The following is an 18,905-nucleotide window of genomic DNA, read 5'->3' as shown; positions in this document are numbered from 1 at the left end:
TCCTTATATATGATGTTTTCTTCTTCATCAGCAGCAAATAGGTCTGATCAACCGAGGGACAGACGCTCAGAAGCTCTTTTTGCTTCAGCTCGAGCTGCAGGAGGAGAAGAAAAGTAATAATCAGGGAATTTTATTTTACTTTTGGGGAAAAATCTAAACTTATTTCAGGGACTCCTACCTTTAGCCCACATTGTGTAAACCTTCACAGCCACTATGAGCATCGCGGTGTAAAGGACGATCAGCAGGATGGTAAACACCAGCCTGGGTGGAGACATGAGAGGAGGAGGAGGAGGAGGAGAAGGAGGAAGGGGCTGAGCTCTGACTGCATGAGAGAAGAACAAATAACCAGCAGGCGTTGCCGTAGTTAAGAAATTATTAAATCATCGCACATCATCAGCAAAGTGCTTTTAAATCTCCTGTTAAAACCACAGACTGAACATAAAGATGGACGCCATGACAGCTCCCAAAAGTGAAGCCAAATCATTTGGATTGACCCCTGGTGGCTGACTGCAGTATAGGTCCCAAGCCTCCATGCTAGTGGACGTCAAACACATTTTTCTAAAAGATGGTTTCCGTCGTTTAAGGTGTTTCCTGTTTCTGATAAGTTTGGTTTTAATTAGTTAATTAGTTTAAATCAGGCTCAAACATAACTGACAGCTGAGGCTCTCGATTGGTCAGAATGATGGATGTTAATAACAGGTCTGTTCTCTAAATTATTTTTTAAGAATACAAACTCGGACCCGACCTTTGGTGCTCACAGCGAACCAGCTCTGCGGCGACCTTCCTCCCGTGGGGTGTTCACACATGTAGAGTCCTTCATCGGACTTGGACACCGACGGGAAGGTCATCTCTCCTGAGGCACGCGTCCCAATGACGGCGCCGTCCTTGTAGAAGTTGGCAGAGAAGTTAGAAGTGGCCGTGCCGTCCTCGTCCTCCTTGTAGAGACAGAGAAGCACCAACTCCTCCGCCTCCGTCACAGGAAGAGCCGAACTCTTCAGGATCACTTTGCCGTCTGGAACACAAGCGTAAATATGAGACCTGTTTTTGGGTAAAGGTCGGCATCAACCACAAAAGATCCGATCACGTGTGGTGTTACCGGTAACGGTGAGGTTGATGGCGTTACTGCACTCCCCCCGGTCAGACTCACACCAGTACACGCCACTGTCAAATGAATATGCTTCCTGAATGGTGCAGGAGGGGGGGTCATGTACCTCACCCCAGCTACTGTTGCATGGCTCGGAAATCAGATTGGAGGAGTTTCTCCTCAATTTCCAGACACCAGAGCTCGGCGGCACTGCACAGCTCAGCTTGATGGAGTCGTAGCGGTGGAACTGGGATCTGTCGAGCTGGACGGTCAGTGTCGCTGCTGCGGATTCACACAGAGAGGAAAACAAAACCGAGATTTAAAACCATCCGACTGAAGCCCGGACCTGAAAGAAGCTTTTCACACGGGGTTATTGTTTTTTCACGCGTGTGTGTTTGTACCAAATAGACAACAACACATGGACACAAGCTAAAGCTAGATAGATATAATAAATCTCTGCACCCTGTCTGACTATAGACACGACCTGAAGCTTATATAGATTGAAAAATAATCTATGATCCTAAGGAGTCCTGATTAGAGTGGAGATCAAGGAATGTTTTTTTGTCTTTTTGAGGGCTTCAACATGCTCAATAAATAATTTCTTGTCAGTTCCATGGAAATCAAGATGAGGCAACACCTCTGACACCCACATGTTTTCCTTGGAAAAAAGGTGTTCAACCAAAACTGAAACAGGTATTTGCAAGTTTACAGACCTGTGACTATTCAAAGCGCTTTACAAATGCATGGAGGTGTATTCATGGGCGAGGCTAGACATTTTTGATCCTTTTAAAGAATATAATGCTGGTTAAAATTACATTTGTTTAGTTAAGTGTATATCGAATGCTCTGCGATATATAACATATATCACAATATAAATATTCAAAACACAGGCAGACACACTGCACTTGGAAACCTGCGCAGCTATTAGTACATGATGTTATTAAGTAAACTATATCAAATCATTTTATGTCCCTTTTTATTGGAGAATAGTAAGATATACAGATTTACACAGACTACATTTATGATTACAGAGAGCTTATTAGAAAAGCGGAAGTTAGGGCCCGAGCACCGAACAGACAGTGAGACAGTGAGGCCCTGTAGAAATTGTAAGGATTATTATTTATTTTTTTCAGGCAAAGGAATTGGCTTTTTGAGGTTGCTCAAATTCTTACAAAAATTTGCAGAAAATTTGAAAGTGGTGAAAATTTTCGTATTTTGGAGAAATTTTCAATGGGCGTGGCAAAATGGCTCAACGGTGCCCCCCAAGACCCCCCAGAACGCGTTCACATTGACCGATATTCACAAAAATCAATACACAGGTGTATCATGACCAGAAAAACTAAAAAATGTCTACAGGTGCAATGGGATAAACGCAACAGGAAGCCCGACATTTTGCATTTAGTGGCCATTTTGGCCATATTCCACATTTTTACTTTGAGGTACTTGTACCAGGGATTACATCAGATCAACTTCAAATTGAGATGAGTGTCATCTCAACAAGATGGAGATACAAAGTTAACCAAAGATGGATTCTTCGTCACACGGTGTGATCGTGACGTGGCGTCAAAGTTTGATTACACGACATCAAAACACGATGTTCTGTATCTCGGACATACATGAACCATGAATCCTTTGATGCTGAGCCGTCAACAAACAACTCCACTCCTGCAGTGTCAGTGGTCATAGATCGAAGGAATCTTTATGTCTTGCAAAGGTGACGTCTCTCTCTCTCAGAATTGGGACATTTCCTCAAACCGTGTAAACATTGAGGTACGGCCAAGGTTCATCCTTCGCCAAAGGAGACGATGTTGTCATAACTCGACTGTGCATTGTCCTATCACCACCAAACTTCTGTCTCATGATCAGAGTCCAAGCCTGAACAGCTCTAGGTGTCAATATTTCCTCGGGGTCATAGCGCCACCTAGTGATCAGTGTGAAAATGAAGTTGTTGTAACATTGTCCAATTGACACAAAATTGCTCACGCTACATCAGAGCCCCTACTTGAACAGATGTATTAGTCTGTATTTAATAATACTGATGGCGCCACCTACTGGCAACAGGAAATAATTTTTGTTTTACAACTATCATTCAATTTCTGTACAATTTTCAAAGTATGATGTGCAATTGATAGCATTGACCGTAATGAGCAATTAGCAGGCAAGGATCAACTTCATGCGACTGACGCAGGCAGTGAAGCGTTTATCCTCGCTGCAGTGTGCAAAACGCATAAAACCCTTCAAAATGGATGTGCTCAGGCTTTGCAGTCCTAGAAATTGTAGTTTTAGTTGTATTTATGTTCTTAACTTGTAAACAGTTTTTTTTCCTTTTAATTTAAATTGTTTCAGCAGTTTTTGATACTGGTCAATTTCATATGTAGTTTTATTTTACTAGTTACACCTCGGTCAAGAGCCAACAGGTAAGCATTTCTTTCTTTCTTTATATTGTATTTACAGTGTGTGTGCGGTTTGTTACAGATCCAAATAAAAATCCAGATTTTGTGAATTTAAATGTTGATGGTACGAGGAAGATCATTTTAAATCTGATACACAATACTTTTTATCCTGCTTTAAATCCTATTTTCACAATGTATGCTTGAGGTGGCTGTGATAGAATCTGACAGCTCAAAAAGCTGCAGTGACGATTCCTTGTCAAAAGTTTCCAGCATATATACAAAAACAGGAAGCGTTACATCAAATCTTATAGAACTATAAGCTGTCGAAGCTTCAAATCTCTCAGAGGGATGAGTCACTAACTTCCAGCAGTGCTGCAGATCAAATCATTTCCACATTAACAACCTGAACCACAAGAAAAACAACAAGATTGACAACAAACTGTCACAGAGAAGAGTCGGACCAGTGCAGCAAACTGTCACTTCAAGGCAGCAAAGGGTTCACGGGTAACTTTCCTTTCACTGGGAAGTTAAAGGTAGACATTTGATCTATATTCATTTGAGAAATAATAATAAAAAAATAATATAGCTCACAAAGCACGAGGCAGATTGATGCGACGTCCATTCTGTCCCCCCGGCGTTCGTCTTCTTCCTCTCAGGTAATCCGACAGCTTGTGAGCCCACATCCTCAAAACAACAGGAAACTAACTCTACACCCACATTAGATGAATACAAATACATAAATCACACAGACTGTGAACCAATATTTTGTTTTACACCAATTTATTGTTTTGCACAAGTCAGCAATTATAAATTTCTACCCACGCAATTTCAATTTCAGACATGAGCAATACTTTAAACTCTGTATATTATATTATACAATATAAGTACAATACAATTATACAGTATTTAGTTGACATTCTACGTATTTTTATTGGAAAAAAACTTTTTTACTTATCTATTACATTTTTCAAACTATATACTTCCCAATTCCTTTTTTGTTGAAGTAACACAGTGAAGTTCCCCACGGTGCGATACTATCTTAATGTCTGAGGCTCAATCTCTACACACCCACAAGAATTCACACCTCAGGCTGAAACCACAACAGGAAATGATGCTGCCTGAGAAACAAAAGTGAAATCAAACTGGTACATGTCAACGCATATCCCCAACAAGGCCCCCCCCTTAAAGTTAAAGAAAGAATTAAACAGGCAGCTGTCTGCCTCACGATGCCCCCGACGTCTCCTGCAACTCGGTATGAGTTACTCAAAGAACAGAAAGTCCTCACATGAATCATTGAAGTCACCTCCGACCTCCGTCAAACGTCAGGAGAACGTCCAGAGTTCACACAACTTAAGGAGAACTTGCACACAAAAAAAGCAAAGTTCAAACAACATTGGGCTTCTGACAATAAAGTTTCTGCAGTGAATATAGATTTGAGTGTCATCAGCATAGAAGTGATAAGCCATATATAATAACAGACCTTTTTTAGCACCAGTAATGCAAACTTGACATTTTTAAAAACGTTTTTAAACCCTCTAAACTCCCATCCCGGTGTCATTAAAACCCTTTCAGGTGGAGCTTAGCGGGTCGTCACATTCGAGGTGATCAACAGGCAGCAAATGCTCTTCAGATAAATCTTCCTTGTCACTGAAATGGTTCCGAGTCCCAGCTGAGAATGACTTTCTGCTTTGAAGCTTTGCAAAGTTTAGATCAGGGCGCTCAAATAAACTCTTGGAACGCCTTACAGGCTCATTCTCAGTATTCTCGGACGACACAGGGCCATGATACGGTGAAAGAGAAGGACTGACGCCAGGTTTTGTATCCTTCTCCTGGGATAAGCTGCTGGAGTTTGAATGGTTGTTGTTGGAAGAGGTCCCTGGTTTTGGATCGTTGCCGGTGGGAAACTGGTGTGGGTTAATGACATTTAAGATGTCTGGTGAGGGTTGGGAAGGACTATCGTCAAACGTAGGCTGTTCGGGCTGGTGTGCGTCAGGGCTCTGCGTCGATCGACTGTGTTCCAGTTCTTCACGTAGTTCGCTTATGATCCTTTCTTTCTCTTGAAGCTGCAAGTACAAAGGAGGAATTTTTCTTCCCGCTGTGTGAACACACAAAAAAAAAACATCATTTGTTATTCCTCACATTTCGGTGTTGGTACAATTAACATTAAAATTAACAATACTATACAACTTCTTGACCCTTAAAATAGACAGATCATTCTTCAAGAGGAACGATTAATTGCTGGATCAAAGAAATAATCGTTCAACTAATATAATAAAAAAAGTCATTATAAGCTTCCTACATCATTCATAATGACAAGTGGATGATTAAATCTCTGCAAAAGCCACAACTACTGTTCTTTTATTAAATTAAATAAAAAGCAACGGTGCATCAAAGTTTTGACAAGCGCACAATTTCCAGTTTTAGCAGTGATGCTAAAACATGATATATACATAACATATACAATGAATATAAAATTCAGTAAAATTCTGTCTGTTTTTTTGGCTGAAGATGCTGGCGGCGATTTTGTATCTGCAGGTAAAAGGAAAAAAGTTTCTGACTTACAACAGGAAAATAATTCCTTCCTAAAAAAACCGAGGAGGAACGTTCCAATCCCCACAGCAACAACAAAAGCAGCGCAGGTCCCATATGTGCAGGACTTTGTGTCTTTAGCTGAAATGACAGTTTTAACCCACATGTTATTTCAAATGCGTTATATACTTAATAATAATTTATTAATGACTTGTTGCAATTCAAAAAATTCAGTCTAGAAGCGCACCAGACCTTCTGTAAAGTACATCTGTACATCTCTGGACTGGATCTGAGGCTGGTGGACTCTGCAGGTGACCCTGAAGATAAAAGAATTGAGTTTGTGTGGCTTCAGTTCACAGATGTAAAGTTTTCTCCTGGAAGAGATGACTGTAGATGTGCAATGATGTTGTTTCATAAATCATGGAAACTCTTGTAACACCTGAAAACAAAACCTCCCTGGCAGAGATGTGACTTCTTCCCAGTGGAGTCAGATACATATCTCCTGTGAGAAGGTTTGAGAATGAAACTTAAAATGAACCTGTCGCTCGCAGTCGGCCGTTTCACTGTCCCTGTGAAGGTGAAACATCCGCTGGAATCTTGATGTCGCTTTGGCTCCACAGCAGGGATGATCTTTCCTTGATGGTCAAGAAACGTCATGTTAACCTGCGGCAGCGAGCTGTGCACCTCACACTGCACAGTCTCATCTACGACTGAGAGCTTTGGCTCCGTGGCAGCACCTGTAAAGGTCCAAAATTCAAACTTTTATTTTATATTGATCATAAATAGAGATCTCCAGTATTTCACAAAGACATATAAAAGATTTCATGACACATAAATTTGAATGGACGTACACACAATGAGCTCCAGTGTTTTGATGACCTTCCGTTTATTCCCATGGATAATACTGCATTCGTGCTTCCCTGCATCTGAGGGCCGCACGTTTGAAATCCTCAAAGAGATGTTTCCGTTTTTCACTTTGTTCATGAAGAGACTGGTCCTGAACTGGAAGTCCTTATTCTTCTCCTCGAAGGTCTCACAGTAGTTCCGGTACAGAAATGTGATGTTTTTTCGGCCCAGACCCTCCTTGGACCACTCCACCGTTGGGATGTTTCCCTCGGGGACATCGATATGACACGGCAGAACAACCGCCTCGCCAGCAGAGGCGTGAATCTTCTGCACACTGTCATCAGAGGTTTCTAAAAAGACATAAAACATGATGCACTCACATTGTTTACTTTACTTACTTTACTTTACTTTTCATTATTGTTAAGTCCCATGAGAATAAACTAAAACTGTTTAAATTAATCCTATCAACAAGAATCATTCGTGTAAACCTGATGCATAATGTTGCTCTGTACCATAGAGCTCTATTGTTATCTGGAAACTACTGCAACGTAGTTTAACTGCTTTGCTGCTGTGAGTAAACAATATCCGACCAAAAGCAGCTTCCTCTTGACTCAGTAACATTTGCTAAGGACTACGATGCCAAGATGTTCTGGGGTCATTGTAAAAAAGACAGAACTCCAGTGGAGCCTTGAGATTAAAGTGTCACACACACCTGAACAAGTGGACAGCAGAGCAGCGACCAGCACAAGACGAGCGTTCAAGACAGAAACAGACATGTTACCGATCGTTTCCAAGCAAGACGAATAAAAGAGAGAGGTTGGAAAATAGGTTTCACTCGTTCAAGCCCACATGACACTTCCGCCTCAATGACATGTTGAATCTGACTGGCAAATAAGCAGACTGATCAAAGCGTACTAATACACAGTTACAACACCCAGAAAACTTTGCATAGATTTACATAGAACAACTGCAATGTAGACCTGCAATAAGGAAACTAAACAACTATAAGAAAAAGCATTGGACTCAATTAAACTAGTAAATCATGTTCAAGTCCCCCCCACACAACACGAATGGGCCTCTTCTTCTGTCTCTGATGAGGAACACACAGTATCTTTGCCATAAGTTCTTCATGTGACTGATATTGTTGGACTAAGTACGCACTGAGTGACCTTGATCTGAAATTACACAATGCTTGAATATGGCCCAAAACACAGACGATCCAAACATGAGGAAATGATTCTTCACTGACACATGCAAAGCACAGCGACACAATGAAGCATCAACACGTTGTGATATGATCTGACCTCGGTTACTCCCGTTCTCACCTCCAGACAAAGTTCAAGCTCAATCCCTTTGTATGTGCAATCCTTTACACATTGTAAATATTATTACTATTTTAATATGCTCCGTATGTTTCCTTATTTACTCTTTAAACTGATGCTTGTGATTTATCTTATCTTGTCTTGTCAACGTTCGACGTAGATGCAAATAACAGTTGTGTGCTTTGATCTTTACAAAGGGAAATTCTAACAAAACACACACACACACACACACAGTAGGAAACGCTGGAATACTAACCTCATACAACCATAAGCATCTCGTTCATCCAGCTATTTTTGTTAAAAGAAGCAGAGTCCATATTATTTATTGTTTTGATTGTGTGTGGTTTATTTAATTCATGTTTTATTCATCTTTTGATCTTTAATAATGCATCAAGATAGAGGTTTCCAATTCCTTGCACAGTTTACAGCTTTAGTTCTAAGAAAATGTATTTTATATCCAAGCAAAATTGGCGTTGTAGACTAAAATACCCCGAACTGAATTGATATAGGATTGAATCGATTTGGGAAATAAAAGGCGACACACAGCCGTACAGTGTGTCTATATAACGACAGAGATCAAAGCCAAGGATCACGCACAAGTCTCTTACAAAGGATAAGTGGACATTTGCAGCATAGGCATAAACTGCTTATGATGAATTACTGGGGAACGGCAGGAGAGAAAATCTGTCATGTGTTTTCAGAGAAGCTGTTTTTTGAAATAGTCCCGGAGTGAAGTCAGATTATCAACAATGAAGAAGTTACCGAAAAGGGTTGACACCGATCTGGAGTTCAACCGCGTGGACCACACCCGGATGTTCGTGTCCCTGCTGACGGTGCGAGTTCTCTCTGACTGCAACTTTGCGCAGGAATTAGAATCGACCGATCGATGGATCGAGTACTGCAGAACGATTATTGACAGAGTGATGGAGGGGATCACCGACCCTTGTTGGTATATCGCCTACGTTAAGGGCTCCAAGAATGTGAGCAAGGCCGTGATCTATGACCTGAGGAAAGAGTTTGGCACCAAGGAGCTGCTGGAGGCTGCGCTGGCGCGACAGACTCCATCTACGATCGAAGTCCTCTCCCAAATTCTGCTGAAGCATACCAAGCTGCACTTTAAGAAGATTCAAACTTCGAATGGAGGGAACTGCTTTGTGGGAGGTTCCAGATCCAAGGTGCTGGATACAACAGTGCCGATAGCTTTAAGTTTAGTCATCGTTGTAGTCATGGTAATCGTGTGATTGAAGGCCTCTGATCTGATGTCTTGGTTTTCTCTGGCTACTTCTGGTCTCCCCCTCCCCCCAAAAAACTTTAAATGTAAAACAATAAATTTGTTAATAGGTTTTTCTTCTCTGAAAGATAAATAAGTGGTGGCTAACCCTGAAGTGTATGGAAAATAGACAGATGTTGTACATACAGAACATCTAAACAAGTAATAAGCACAATATTCACTAGCTGTAAATATGAGCGTTCAGGTGGAAGACAAAGTGGTGATGGTTTCAGATCTTTATGGAGATTCCAATCATTCATACACATTCTTTATTTCCACGTTAAATTAGGAATTACATTAAATGTGTTATTGTTCACAGAAAATCAACTCGGGAAAAACCTACAACAAATAAAATGGACAGTTTCCGAGGACATGAATGTAGTATAACGAATATACAAAGAGAACAAGCTATAACCTTTAATCTGCTGCCATAATCCTAGTTTATAAGCATTGCGTCTGGAGATGATGTTCAAAACAATGCGGTAGATTTTAATGCAAAAATGCTTCATGATTCAGGCAGGAATGTCAATGAACTCAAAAGGCACACAGTCAAGGTGCTGTTCTAAACCGCTTCACTTATCAGGATTAAGATATTCATTGAATTAATAAATGCAGACATTTCAAGAGCAAACCGGGTTATAGACAATAAGAGGCAAAGCATTTTAACACAAGCAAACAATACGAAAGGAAATGAATAGAGAGGACATTTGATAAATAGCACGACAGAGAAACTAGACAAACAAACATAAAAATAAAAGAGTGTTGCAAATATACAGCTTGTAACAGGGAAGGAAAGCAGGATATGTCATTGTATGACTGTGTGTAACAAAACAAGCATCATATTGTCGTCACTATAACAGTTTCAGAAGCAGCTTGAAATGAGCGGGACGTGTTTCATAAAATGTGGCACGTTGAAGCAACACTATGGAACTTTTTTTGAACCTTAAACAACCAGCTTGCTTAAAGTGAGTCTGATGTGTGAGTGTGAATCAGGCAAAAGTTTCCTCCTTCACTCCCTGAACATCTGTTCTGTGTAACTCTGGTGAGTGGGTTCCATTTCCTGTGAGAAGTTAAAAACACTCTAAAAAAGGACGAATTCTAAACAAAAGTTTGGTGGATTTCTTGCAGAAGCAGCTCTTCAGGTTCAGGAAGCAAAGGATCATGGGTAGTTGTGTTGCTTACTAGAAGTTACGTAGTGTTGCTTCCCACATGTTGTCTCAGTGTTGGTCTTTCTGTTAGTCATCCCACAACCTCGCAAAAGTTTACATTGCTTGTTTAAGTAATTGTTTTTAAGCTTTTAATGGGTTTTGCGCTTTTGCATCAGTGCGTTTTAAAAATGCAATTTAATAACAAAACAATGATGCTTTAGCTATTTGTACAGAGAATAAAACATGAGATCAGGGCAGCAAATAAGCAACAATCGGAGTTTAGGTACAAACAGTCGAAAGCAGAACTTCCCTTGATTATCTTCCTACCCTCTGAAGCCATGCTTGTTCCTCACTGCCCTCATCCCCCCCCCCCAGCCTTCCACCTCAGTGGACCAGCTCCAGCTGACTGGTGGAGAAAGGAAGGACGCCGCTGACGTAGTAGGCGATGCCCAGCGAGAGGAGGGCGATGACCACGAGCAGCAGCAGAACCCTCCAGAAGCCCAGGTCCTCCACGAACTCCTGCCAGGTGGTCCTGAAGCTGGAGAGGACCCCCTCGCTGCTCTGCAGGTTGGGGTTGAGCAGAGAGTGGCTCTCCATCGCACTGGGGGAGACAGAGGGGATTTCATTTAATGGCAGATCTGAATAAACCCCTCCTCCCTCAGCCTTTCCACCCCTGCTCACCTCTCACTGTCGGCCATCTGCATGGTCTCCAGCTTGGAGTGCGGCCCTCGGTTGAACCCTTTCACCTCCTGCTCCTCGAGACCCTCCAGCAGGCGGATGGCGTCCTTGTTGACGCCGCGCCGCTTCGCCAGCACCAGAGGAGTCGACCCGTTGTGATTACTGTCGTGAAGTAGATGGCTTCGCGTTAATAGACACATACGGAATAGAGTTGCAAAGGGGCGGAAAGTTTCCGGTAAATTTCCGGACACTTTCAATGGGAAGTTAAGCTCGGGAATTTTGAAAAAAAAAAAACCCTACGCAAATTAAACTCTGAGCAATAAAAACATCATTCAAAACTCTATTTTATAGATGTATATTGAGTTTCAACCCTCCACTGTGCATTCTTCCATCACATGCACAGATAACTCCCAGCATGCTTCACTCTACAGCAGGGCTGTAGTGTGCAGGACTAGGTCAGGTAAGTTTCCATGATATTACTGGGGAAATATATGAGCATGCTGATTGAGGATTGTTCATCTGTTCATCTAGACTATTTCCATTCATTTATCCATCAATTGTAAAATATGTTTACAGACGATTCCAATTGTTTGGCTAACTATTTATATCTCTGGCATTGCATTAGTGTTTTTTTACAAACTTTTTTCTCATCTTATTCTACAGAACAATGCCACGTGCACTCTCTCATGTGTGGAGACATTTCACCCCATCCAATGTAGAAGGAAAGGCTGTGTACATTTGCAAATACTGTGCAAAGACCTATGTTAAGAATGACACAACGATGCAGAAGCATATAGTCAAGTGCCCAAAGTTTCCTCAGGGCTCAAATCAGCCTATGACAAAACAAAATGTTTAAATTTATGTCTGTATATGACAAGGTAAATACAGTTTGTATAAATTACCCATAACCTTTCCACTTTATTCCCGTCGATTCCCATAAATTCCCACGGAAAGTTTCTAACTTTGAATATTCCCGGAATTTTGCAAGCCTAATTCGGAACAATGGGATCAAACAAAACACGACACTTTAACGAATTTCATCCGTATCCACTGAGATTATTTCATTTCTCACCAGATATCAATCTTCAGGCCGTTGGACACCAGGAACTGTATCGTGTCCACGTGGCCGCACAGATGCAGCGCTGTGTTTCCTTGGTAATCAGTCGCCAGCAGATCCGCCCCGAACTTGTGCAGCAGGCGACAGATGTCCACGTTCCCTCGGGCGGCGGCTAGGTGCAGGCCCGTGCGGCCCCGGTTGTCCCGGATGTTGGGGTCGCATCCCGTCTCCAGGAGCCTCTTGGCGAAGGGCAGGTCTCCGTCGATGCACGCCTGCAGCAGCGGCACGTTGAACTGCGACGAGTCGTTGATGAAGACATAGGACATGTCCGAGTGGGTGTCAGAAAATTCCAGCGTACCTGCGACGAGGAAAAACAGACAATAATATACGTCGGCGTCAAAAGGAAAATCTCAATACGTGTCACTGGTCTTAACTTAAATCATTGGAGCCACATTAAGGTTTCTTTGTAATAAACCTACAGACGACAACAACAAACCACGACAGGGGTCCTACAGGTTTTAACAAGATAAATTGAAGACTTTTTAAGACCACTTTGAATAGAGTTTAAGACCTATTTCACGACCATACTGGCAAAAAGTATGAAGGAAAATTACTATGAAAGAAGAAATAAGTCACAGAATTACTTACAAAGTAAATTTATACCCATTCAACATAAGAACAATAACAATACACAAGTCAAACAAGCTTTAAACATGCTTTAAACATGCTGAAATAAATTGAAATAAAAGGATGTTCCATAAAACATGTCCAGAGAAGGAAATTAAACATCCCATCGAACACTACGAAACCTCTAACTTCTCAGCTCTGGCCGAATCAAATGTAAGACCTTTTTAAGACTTTTTAAGGCCTAAAATTTCGATTATTAAATTTAAGACCTTTTAAGACTTTTTAAGACCCCGCGGGAACCCTGCTTGACTGCTCTGGATTCTCACATCGACACTAACCTCAGTATAAACAAATAAACACTATTATGAGTGATTATTACAGTTCATAACTCCATAAACTTGGTCTTTAAATCATTCCTGAGATATAATGATTTTTCATCCGACGTTGCATCACATCAGAAATCCATTACAATGCAGTTCATGATCGGACTTGATTCATAGATCAAAGCACCCTGGATAGATCACAGCCATTAAGACATATGATGTCTTTCTATCCTCTGATGAAAAACAAAGCTACAACTTCATTTCAAGCTAACATATATATATATATATATATATATATATATATATATATATACTGATGGCGGCTAGCTGGAATGCTAGCAGCTAGCAGGGATGAATAAGGCAGCAACGGGACAAATCATAACAACACAATAATCTTGGTAAATTGTCTCTGCAGCGCACATAGTTTAATTAAACATTAACTTGCAGCTGCTACGAGCTAACGAGCTAGCGGGGCTAACGGTAGCATGCTAGCTTAACCTGCAACGCGTTTTAACGTGAAGATTTGACAACTGACGCATCCTCTACGTGACCTGCTGTGTGAGTCCGTGTTCACTTGTGTGTAACCACCCACCTGTTGTTCAGTCCCAACTCAGCAGAAACAAACACTCGTCGCTTTCCTTCGAGCTAACGCTGCTAGCTGTGTTGTTGTTGTTAGGACGCTAAACTCTACTTCCGGGTTGTTCGGAGCCCGCAGCGGCGCCACCTGCTGCCCTGGAGGTGTAGTGCCTGTAGTTCTGCCTCGGAATTATGGGCGTTTATTAAATAAAGTCTTAAAGAAATTAATGAGTGAAACAGAACAGCAGCACTTAATAGGATGAATATTAATTGTAACTAACTAATATTATGAATAAGAGAACGTTATTTTATCTAAGCTTTTGATTTGATTGATTGGAATTTTATTTTATTTATTTGTATTTGTATAATTATGTCTTTATTTACTTTCATTTATTCTTATATTTTTATATATGTATTTTTTTTAATTATTTTATTTAATCTTATTTTAAGTTATTTGATTTCTGCCTCTTTTTCTTTACCCTGAGTTTTTGATTGTGGGTTGTTCATAAACGTTTGTATGTTTATAAATGTTTGAATGTATGTTTCTTATATGTAAAACTCAATAAATATATTGTTAAAAAAAATAAAAATAAAAATAAAGTCTTTAAAAAAGGTATAATCTAAAACTGACGTATACTTTATTTATTTTCTATTACTTTCCACATGGAATTTTACATTTATATCATATTGTATATTATTGTGAATTTATACCCATTTATACAAAGTACACACATAAATTGTTATATGATTATACTATATATTGTACACTTCTATTTAGTTATTACTGTGACATTATACCCATTATATATAATAGCACATATCACTGTTATACATCTATTCATATCGTACACCATACCTGCCCATATACTATAAATGTATATATTTATTCAATATTGCCAATTGTGAAATGTTTATATGTACATTTTCACTGTAAATCTTTATTTATTATAATATTTCTTTGCTTATTTTGTACTTTCACATGCTCTCATTCTGACTATGCTGCTGTAACAAGTTCAGTTCCTAGATGTGGGATTAATAAAGTATTTCATCTTATCTTATCTTATTCAGTCATTTCTCTTCATATCCAGGTAGTAAAGAGAATTATGCCACGTTCAGTATCTGTATATAGAACATCATATATATATAACTTTGAAAAATCCAGAAATTAACTGATTTGATTGTAAACATGTTGGACTTTACTTTGAAAAATCTCTTAATCTATACAGTAAATATGTTTGATATTAAGTATGTAGGTAGTCAGAGAGGTCCTGAACACAGGCATATCAGTCTCTCTCTGAACTTATTGAGCAAAGTGTCTATATATATATATATATATATATACAATATTCTCATCAGAAACACAGACCAATACTGAATTTACCTTTGGATCCATCTTCCAGACGGAGCCGAAACTCACAAATAATAAAAATAATTCAGCATTTCTCGATTGGATTAGAAACTTTATTTCCAAATGTGTGAGCACAGAAATACACATTACAATAAAAGACGTGTTATGATTCTTTTCCTCTTTGAGGAAAAAACTGCACTTTTCTTTTTTCTGTCGCTCTAGGCACTTTGAGCATGTTGCTGGTTGAACATGTGGTAAAAGAGCAAAAGGACAACAACCGCTGTCCTGCTGTTAAATCCTCAGCTGTGAATATACTTTCCATATAAAACATCCTAGAGACGTTTTTTTTTCTCCATAATATTTAATGTACACATCATAATCTTCCCATTCCCTCCCATCTCAGTAAATAAAACCAAGGGATAGTATCAAGACTTAAGTAAAATAATTACAATCTAGATTACAAACCAGCAAATGCAGACAAAAAAAACAGAGGAAAACTTAAAACAAAAAACAGAAAAGGTAAAATGTGACATAGGGAATGAAGTCAGGGCTACCAGTGGAGCTATGTGCAGACACAGAGGTCATAGTGGTTACAAGTCACCCAGAGGCCGTCACTGCCCGCGGATATTATCAAAAACACGTAGACAGTTCAATGTAAGAAATAATCCGCAGACAGTGAAAAGGCACGAAACTGGGAGAGCATCGAAATACAACAAGGAGCTAAACATTATAGACCTTTGCGCTAACATATTTTTCTGGGAAATACAGTAAGCACTATGTACAGCAATAATTCATCCATATGTGTGTGTGTGTGTGTGTGTGTGTGTGTGTGTGTGTGTTTCCTGTTGTCAAGGGTTCACTCTGATTAAAAAAGAAAATACAAGTTTGGTCACAACATAAAAAGGAAATCCTGTGAAAGTGAAGATGAGGAGACACTCGTTTTTATCGTTCTGATCCAGAAGAGCTCACATCAGTGCAATATAAATATAAATGAGTGGCCTCATTCAAGTGACTGGAGTTAACTGAAGCTGTTACAGGAGAGGTTTGTCTTTTTATTGCAGTTAGAATAGACAACTTATTGTTAAAGGCTGCGTCTCAAGTCGACTCTCAGGGTTGTGTAGCACCAAATGTGAAATGTGAAAACATCACAGGAATACGAGACAATACAAATGCATAGTTAACGGACTGTTCTGAGGGTTTTGAACGTTTTTTGAAAAATTCGAATAAATTGCATCGAAAAAGCAAAAGCTCGAGAAAGCGTAAGTGAGTTAAGAGGATTTTGTTTTATTACATTTAATTAAAATTGATTTAATTCAGGTCACTGTGCTTTGCGCATCTGATCAATTTTTGCCCCAAAAAAACATAACGAGACACAAAATACACACAAAAGAACATAAACAATAGCACCATTGTCAGTGATAACCGAGAGAAGAGCGTGAACCCTTCTCTTTTCATTTCCTCCATCCAACACTCATTCCTAAACGGGGATAAACATTAAAAAAACACTCTGAAAACGCACCGTCGTGAAACCATCGGTGAAGCAGGAGAGGAACTCGTTTTCAGTCAGTCACATGTTCTTGGTTTTTATGGATTTCTTTTTAACTCATTTCCTCCTCTTTATTTGCTTTCCTTGGAGTGTTAGCATATCACCTCCCTCCGCTCCTCCATCCTTCACCTCCTCCTACAACAGCTTGCTGCAGACTTGGCAGCGGCTGACTCTGGAGCGCTCCTGGCCGCCCTTCAGGGTCTCCTGCGCCGGCGAGAAGCGGAACTCCGTGTTGGGATCCACGGTGATGAGCCAGAAGCTGTACTTGTTGGCGAAGTAGTGGCAGGAGCCCTTGCCGCCGTTGCACTCGATGAACGGCGTTGCACGGAAATCCTCCAGGCAGGAGCCGGGCGACACCAGGGACTGACCGCCGCCCTCCGCGCCCGCCGCCGTGTGCTGCGAGGGGAAAAGAAAAGTTTAACTTCCTCTGTTTTAAACTCTCCTCTGCTCCTTTTCAAGATGAAGCTGGACTTTGAAACGAAAGTCGAGTTGTGAGAAGCTCCATGAGAAAATGAAACAGCTAGAGAGTGTTGCTTGGAGACAGAGGCCAGGTCACAGTGACCTTTGACCTCGACCTTGAGATAAACAACCAAGGTGAAGCTGTCGATTGTTGAATTTCTTTTAATTCCACAGACGAAATGTTGAATCACAAATCGTTTAAAATGATGCATGAACTAATCTTTAGGAAATGGGAGTAGTTATTATTTGTTTTAAACCTACCATCAGGAAGGAGTATCCTATCCAGAGGCTCCTCCAGCCGGGGGGGCAGCTGGGGATGTTCATGTCCTGACTGTGGACGGCCACCGCCTGAGACGGCGCCTCACAAACCGAACACCTGGAATGAACAGGAAGCGTACGTTACACATAACGTAAAAATCGAAGCCAAATACAACAACCACAAAAAAAGATCCCTCAGAGTTAAAAGAGCCTTTAATGAATACCTGCTGATATAAGGTCGGATCTGCTGCTCGGCCACGGGCATCATGGGGATGGGCGCGGTTGTGGAGAGCCAGTAGGACTTGTCGTTGCGGCTGGCGTAGTAGCAGACCTCGTTGGGGGAGCAGTAGAGGAAGGGGATGGTGCTGAACCTCGGGAGACACGAGCCCGGCTGACCTGCAGACACAAAGAGAGAGAACCGTTACCAGATCGGCTGCTGAGACTTAGAAATCCAAACTCCCAGGTGGAGCGTCTCCGTACCGAGATCCTGGTTGTGGGCCTTCTCCTGCCCCTCCACGTACAGCAGGCTGTAGCCTTCCCACAGCTTGGCCATGCCCTGAGGACACATGGGGACCTGGGCGTCCTGGCTGTGCTTCACCAGCGTGTAGCCGATGCTGGAGCCGCGGCCAACTCCACCAGGAAGGCCGGGGAGGCCGCCGTTACCGGGTTGACCTGAGGAGGAGGAAATGAGATTCAATATTAGAATTCAAAGTTGCTTTCAGTGCAGAATTCATGCGTCAGAATGTGGAGATTCATGTGTTTAAATATTTTCAGTAGCTCTATTGTAAATAAATAATAAATGAAGAATAGGTCAAGATTAAACAATGTTTTAACCCCAAACTTGAAGCATCCATCTTTAAATTTCAAGATTTAAGAGTGAGTGAGTTGCTTCAAAACAGACATAACAGCTGGAATTAAACCGAGACACACGAGCAGACACACAACACTAACCTTGGTCTCCAGTTGGCCCCGGGAATCCAGGTGGTCCGCCCTCACCAACGGTTCCAGAAGGACCAATAGATCCAGTCCTGCCCAGTTTACCCACAGGGCCAGGAGGACCCTTAGCACCTGCACCAGAAGAGTCTTTTATGTTCATCTCCATTTTTCATACATAAAAATGAAAGAAATCAACTCTTTTTTTATTCTTAAACTGGTCCATACTCCGATTTGAAAAACTTGACTGCTCACCTGAGGGTCCGGGTATCCCAGGGCGACCAGACACTCCGGGTTCGCCAGGGGATCCGCTATCGCCGGGGAAACCCAGGTCTCCGAAGGTTCGCGGAAAATCTGTCCTCGGGTCCACAGCTCCGGGGGCACCCTTACGACCAGGACGCCCTGGAGAGGAGGGGGCAAGGGGGGGGGGGGGTAGAATACAAGGCAAGAGGACGTGAGGCATGAACGATAAAAATGTTTATAAAATGATTCTCTTCACTAAATATTC

At 41.1% G+C, this 18,905-nt stretch overlaps 3 protein-coding genes across 3 annotated transcripts in view; all 3 read right to left on the bottom strand.

Moving 5' to 3' along the window:
- Nucleotides 1–10: 10 nt before the first annotated feature.
- Nucleotides 11–4,138, bottom strand: LOC132996361 (uncharacterized). Its single transcript, XM_061066710.1, has 5 exons — nucleotides 4,069–4,138; nucleotides 1,097–1,366; nucleotides 746–1,012; nucleotides 179–322; nucleotides 11–94 (listed from the first exon to the last, which is right to left on the bottom strand). The coding sequence occupies exons 1-5, from the start codon at nucleotides 4,097–4,099 to the stop codon at nucleotides 48–50; spliced, it is 759 nt and encodes a 252-aa protein (XP_060922693.1). The 5' UTR covers nucleotides 4,100–4,138; the 3' UTR covers nucleotides 11–47.
- A 5,558-nt stretch (nucleotides 4,139–9,696) lies between these two features.
- Nucleotides 9,697–13,974, bottom strand: ankrd46b (ankyrin repeat domain 46b). Its single transcript, XM_061095797.1, has 4 exons — nucleotides 13,870–13,974; nucleotides 12,343–12,685; nucleotides 11,274–11,432; nucleotides 9,697–11,193 (listed from the first exon to the last, which is right to left on the bottom strand). Exons 2-4 carry the CDS (start codon nucleotides 12,651–12,653, stop codon nucleotides 10,977–10,979), a joined length of 687 nt encoding a protein of 228 aa, XP_060951780.1. The 5' UTR covers nucleotides 12,654–12,685; nucleotides 13,870–13,974; the 3' UTR covers nucleotides 9,697–10,976.
- A 1,895-nt stretch (nucleotides 13,975–15,869) lies between these two features.
- Nucleotides 15,870–18,905, bottom strand: part of col4a6 (collagen, type IV, alpha 6) — an 87,680-nt gene continuing 84,644 nt past the window's right edge. Inside the window, exons 44-49 of the mRNA XM_061066620.1 lie at nucleotides 18,653–18,799; nucleotides 18,416–18,532; nucleotides 17,945–18,136; nucleotides 17,689–17,860; nucleotides 17,468–17,582; nucleotides 15,870–17,143 (exon numbers count right to left, since the gene is read on the bottom strand). Of these exons, the coding sequence (XP_060922603.1) occupies nucleotides 16,883–17,143; nucleotides 17,468–17,582; nucleotides 17,689–17,860; nucleotides 17,945–18,136; nucleotides 18,416–18,532; nucleotides 18,653–18,799 (1,004 nt within the window). The 3' untranslated portion in view covers nucleotides 15,870–16,882. The remainder of the gene's footprint in view (nucleotides 17,144–17,467; nucleotides 17,583–17,688; nucleotides 17,861–17,944; nucleotides 18,137–18,415; nucleotides 18,533–18,652; nucleotides 18,800–18,905) is intronic.

The sequence above is a fragment of the Limanda limanda genome, chromosome 22 (assembly GCF_963576545.1).
Source record: "Limanda limanda chromosome 22, fLimLim1.1, whole genome shotgun sequence".
NCBI classification, from domain to species: domain Eukaryota; kingdom Metazoa; phylum Chordata; class Actinopteri; order Pleuronectiformes; family Pleuronectidae; genus Limanda; species Limanda limanda.
This window is presented reverse-complemented; position numbering and strand designations above follow the sequence as displayed.

Coding starts and splice junctions, on each gene's coding strand:
- LOC132996361 (XM_061066710.1), bottom strand. CDS start 4,099: ATGGACGTCGCATCAATCTGCCTCGTGCTTT. Junction 323..745: donor GTTCGCTGTGAGCACCAAAG/GTCGGGTCCGAG, acceptor TCTCTCATGCAG/TCAGAGCTCAGCCCCTTCCT. Junction 95..178: donor TTACACAATGTGGGCTAAAG/GTAGGAGTCCCT, acceptor CTCCTCCTGCAG/CTCGAGCTGAAGCAAAAAGA.
- ankrd46b (XM_061095797.1), bottom strand. CDS start 12,653: ATGTCCTATGTCTTCATCAACGACTCGTCGCAGTTCAACGTGCCGCTG. Junction 11,433..12,342: donor GGCCTGAAGATTGATATCTG/GTGAGAAATGAA, acceptor ACTTCACGACAG/TAATCACAACGGGTCGACTC. Junction 11,194..11,273: donor CAGATGGCCGACAGTGAGAG/GTGAGCAGGGGT, acceptor TGTCTCCCCCAG/TGCGATGGAGAGCCACTCTC.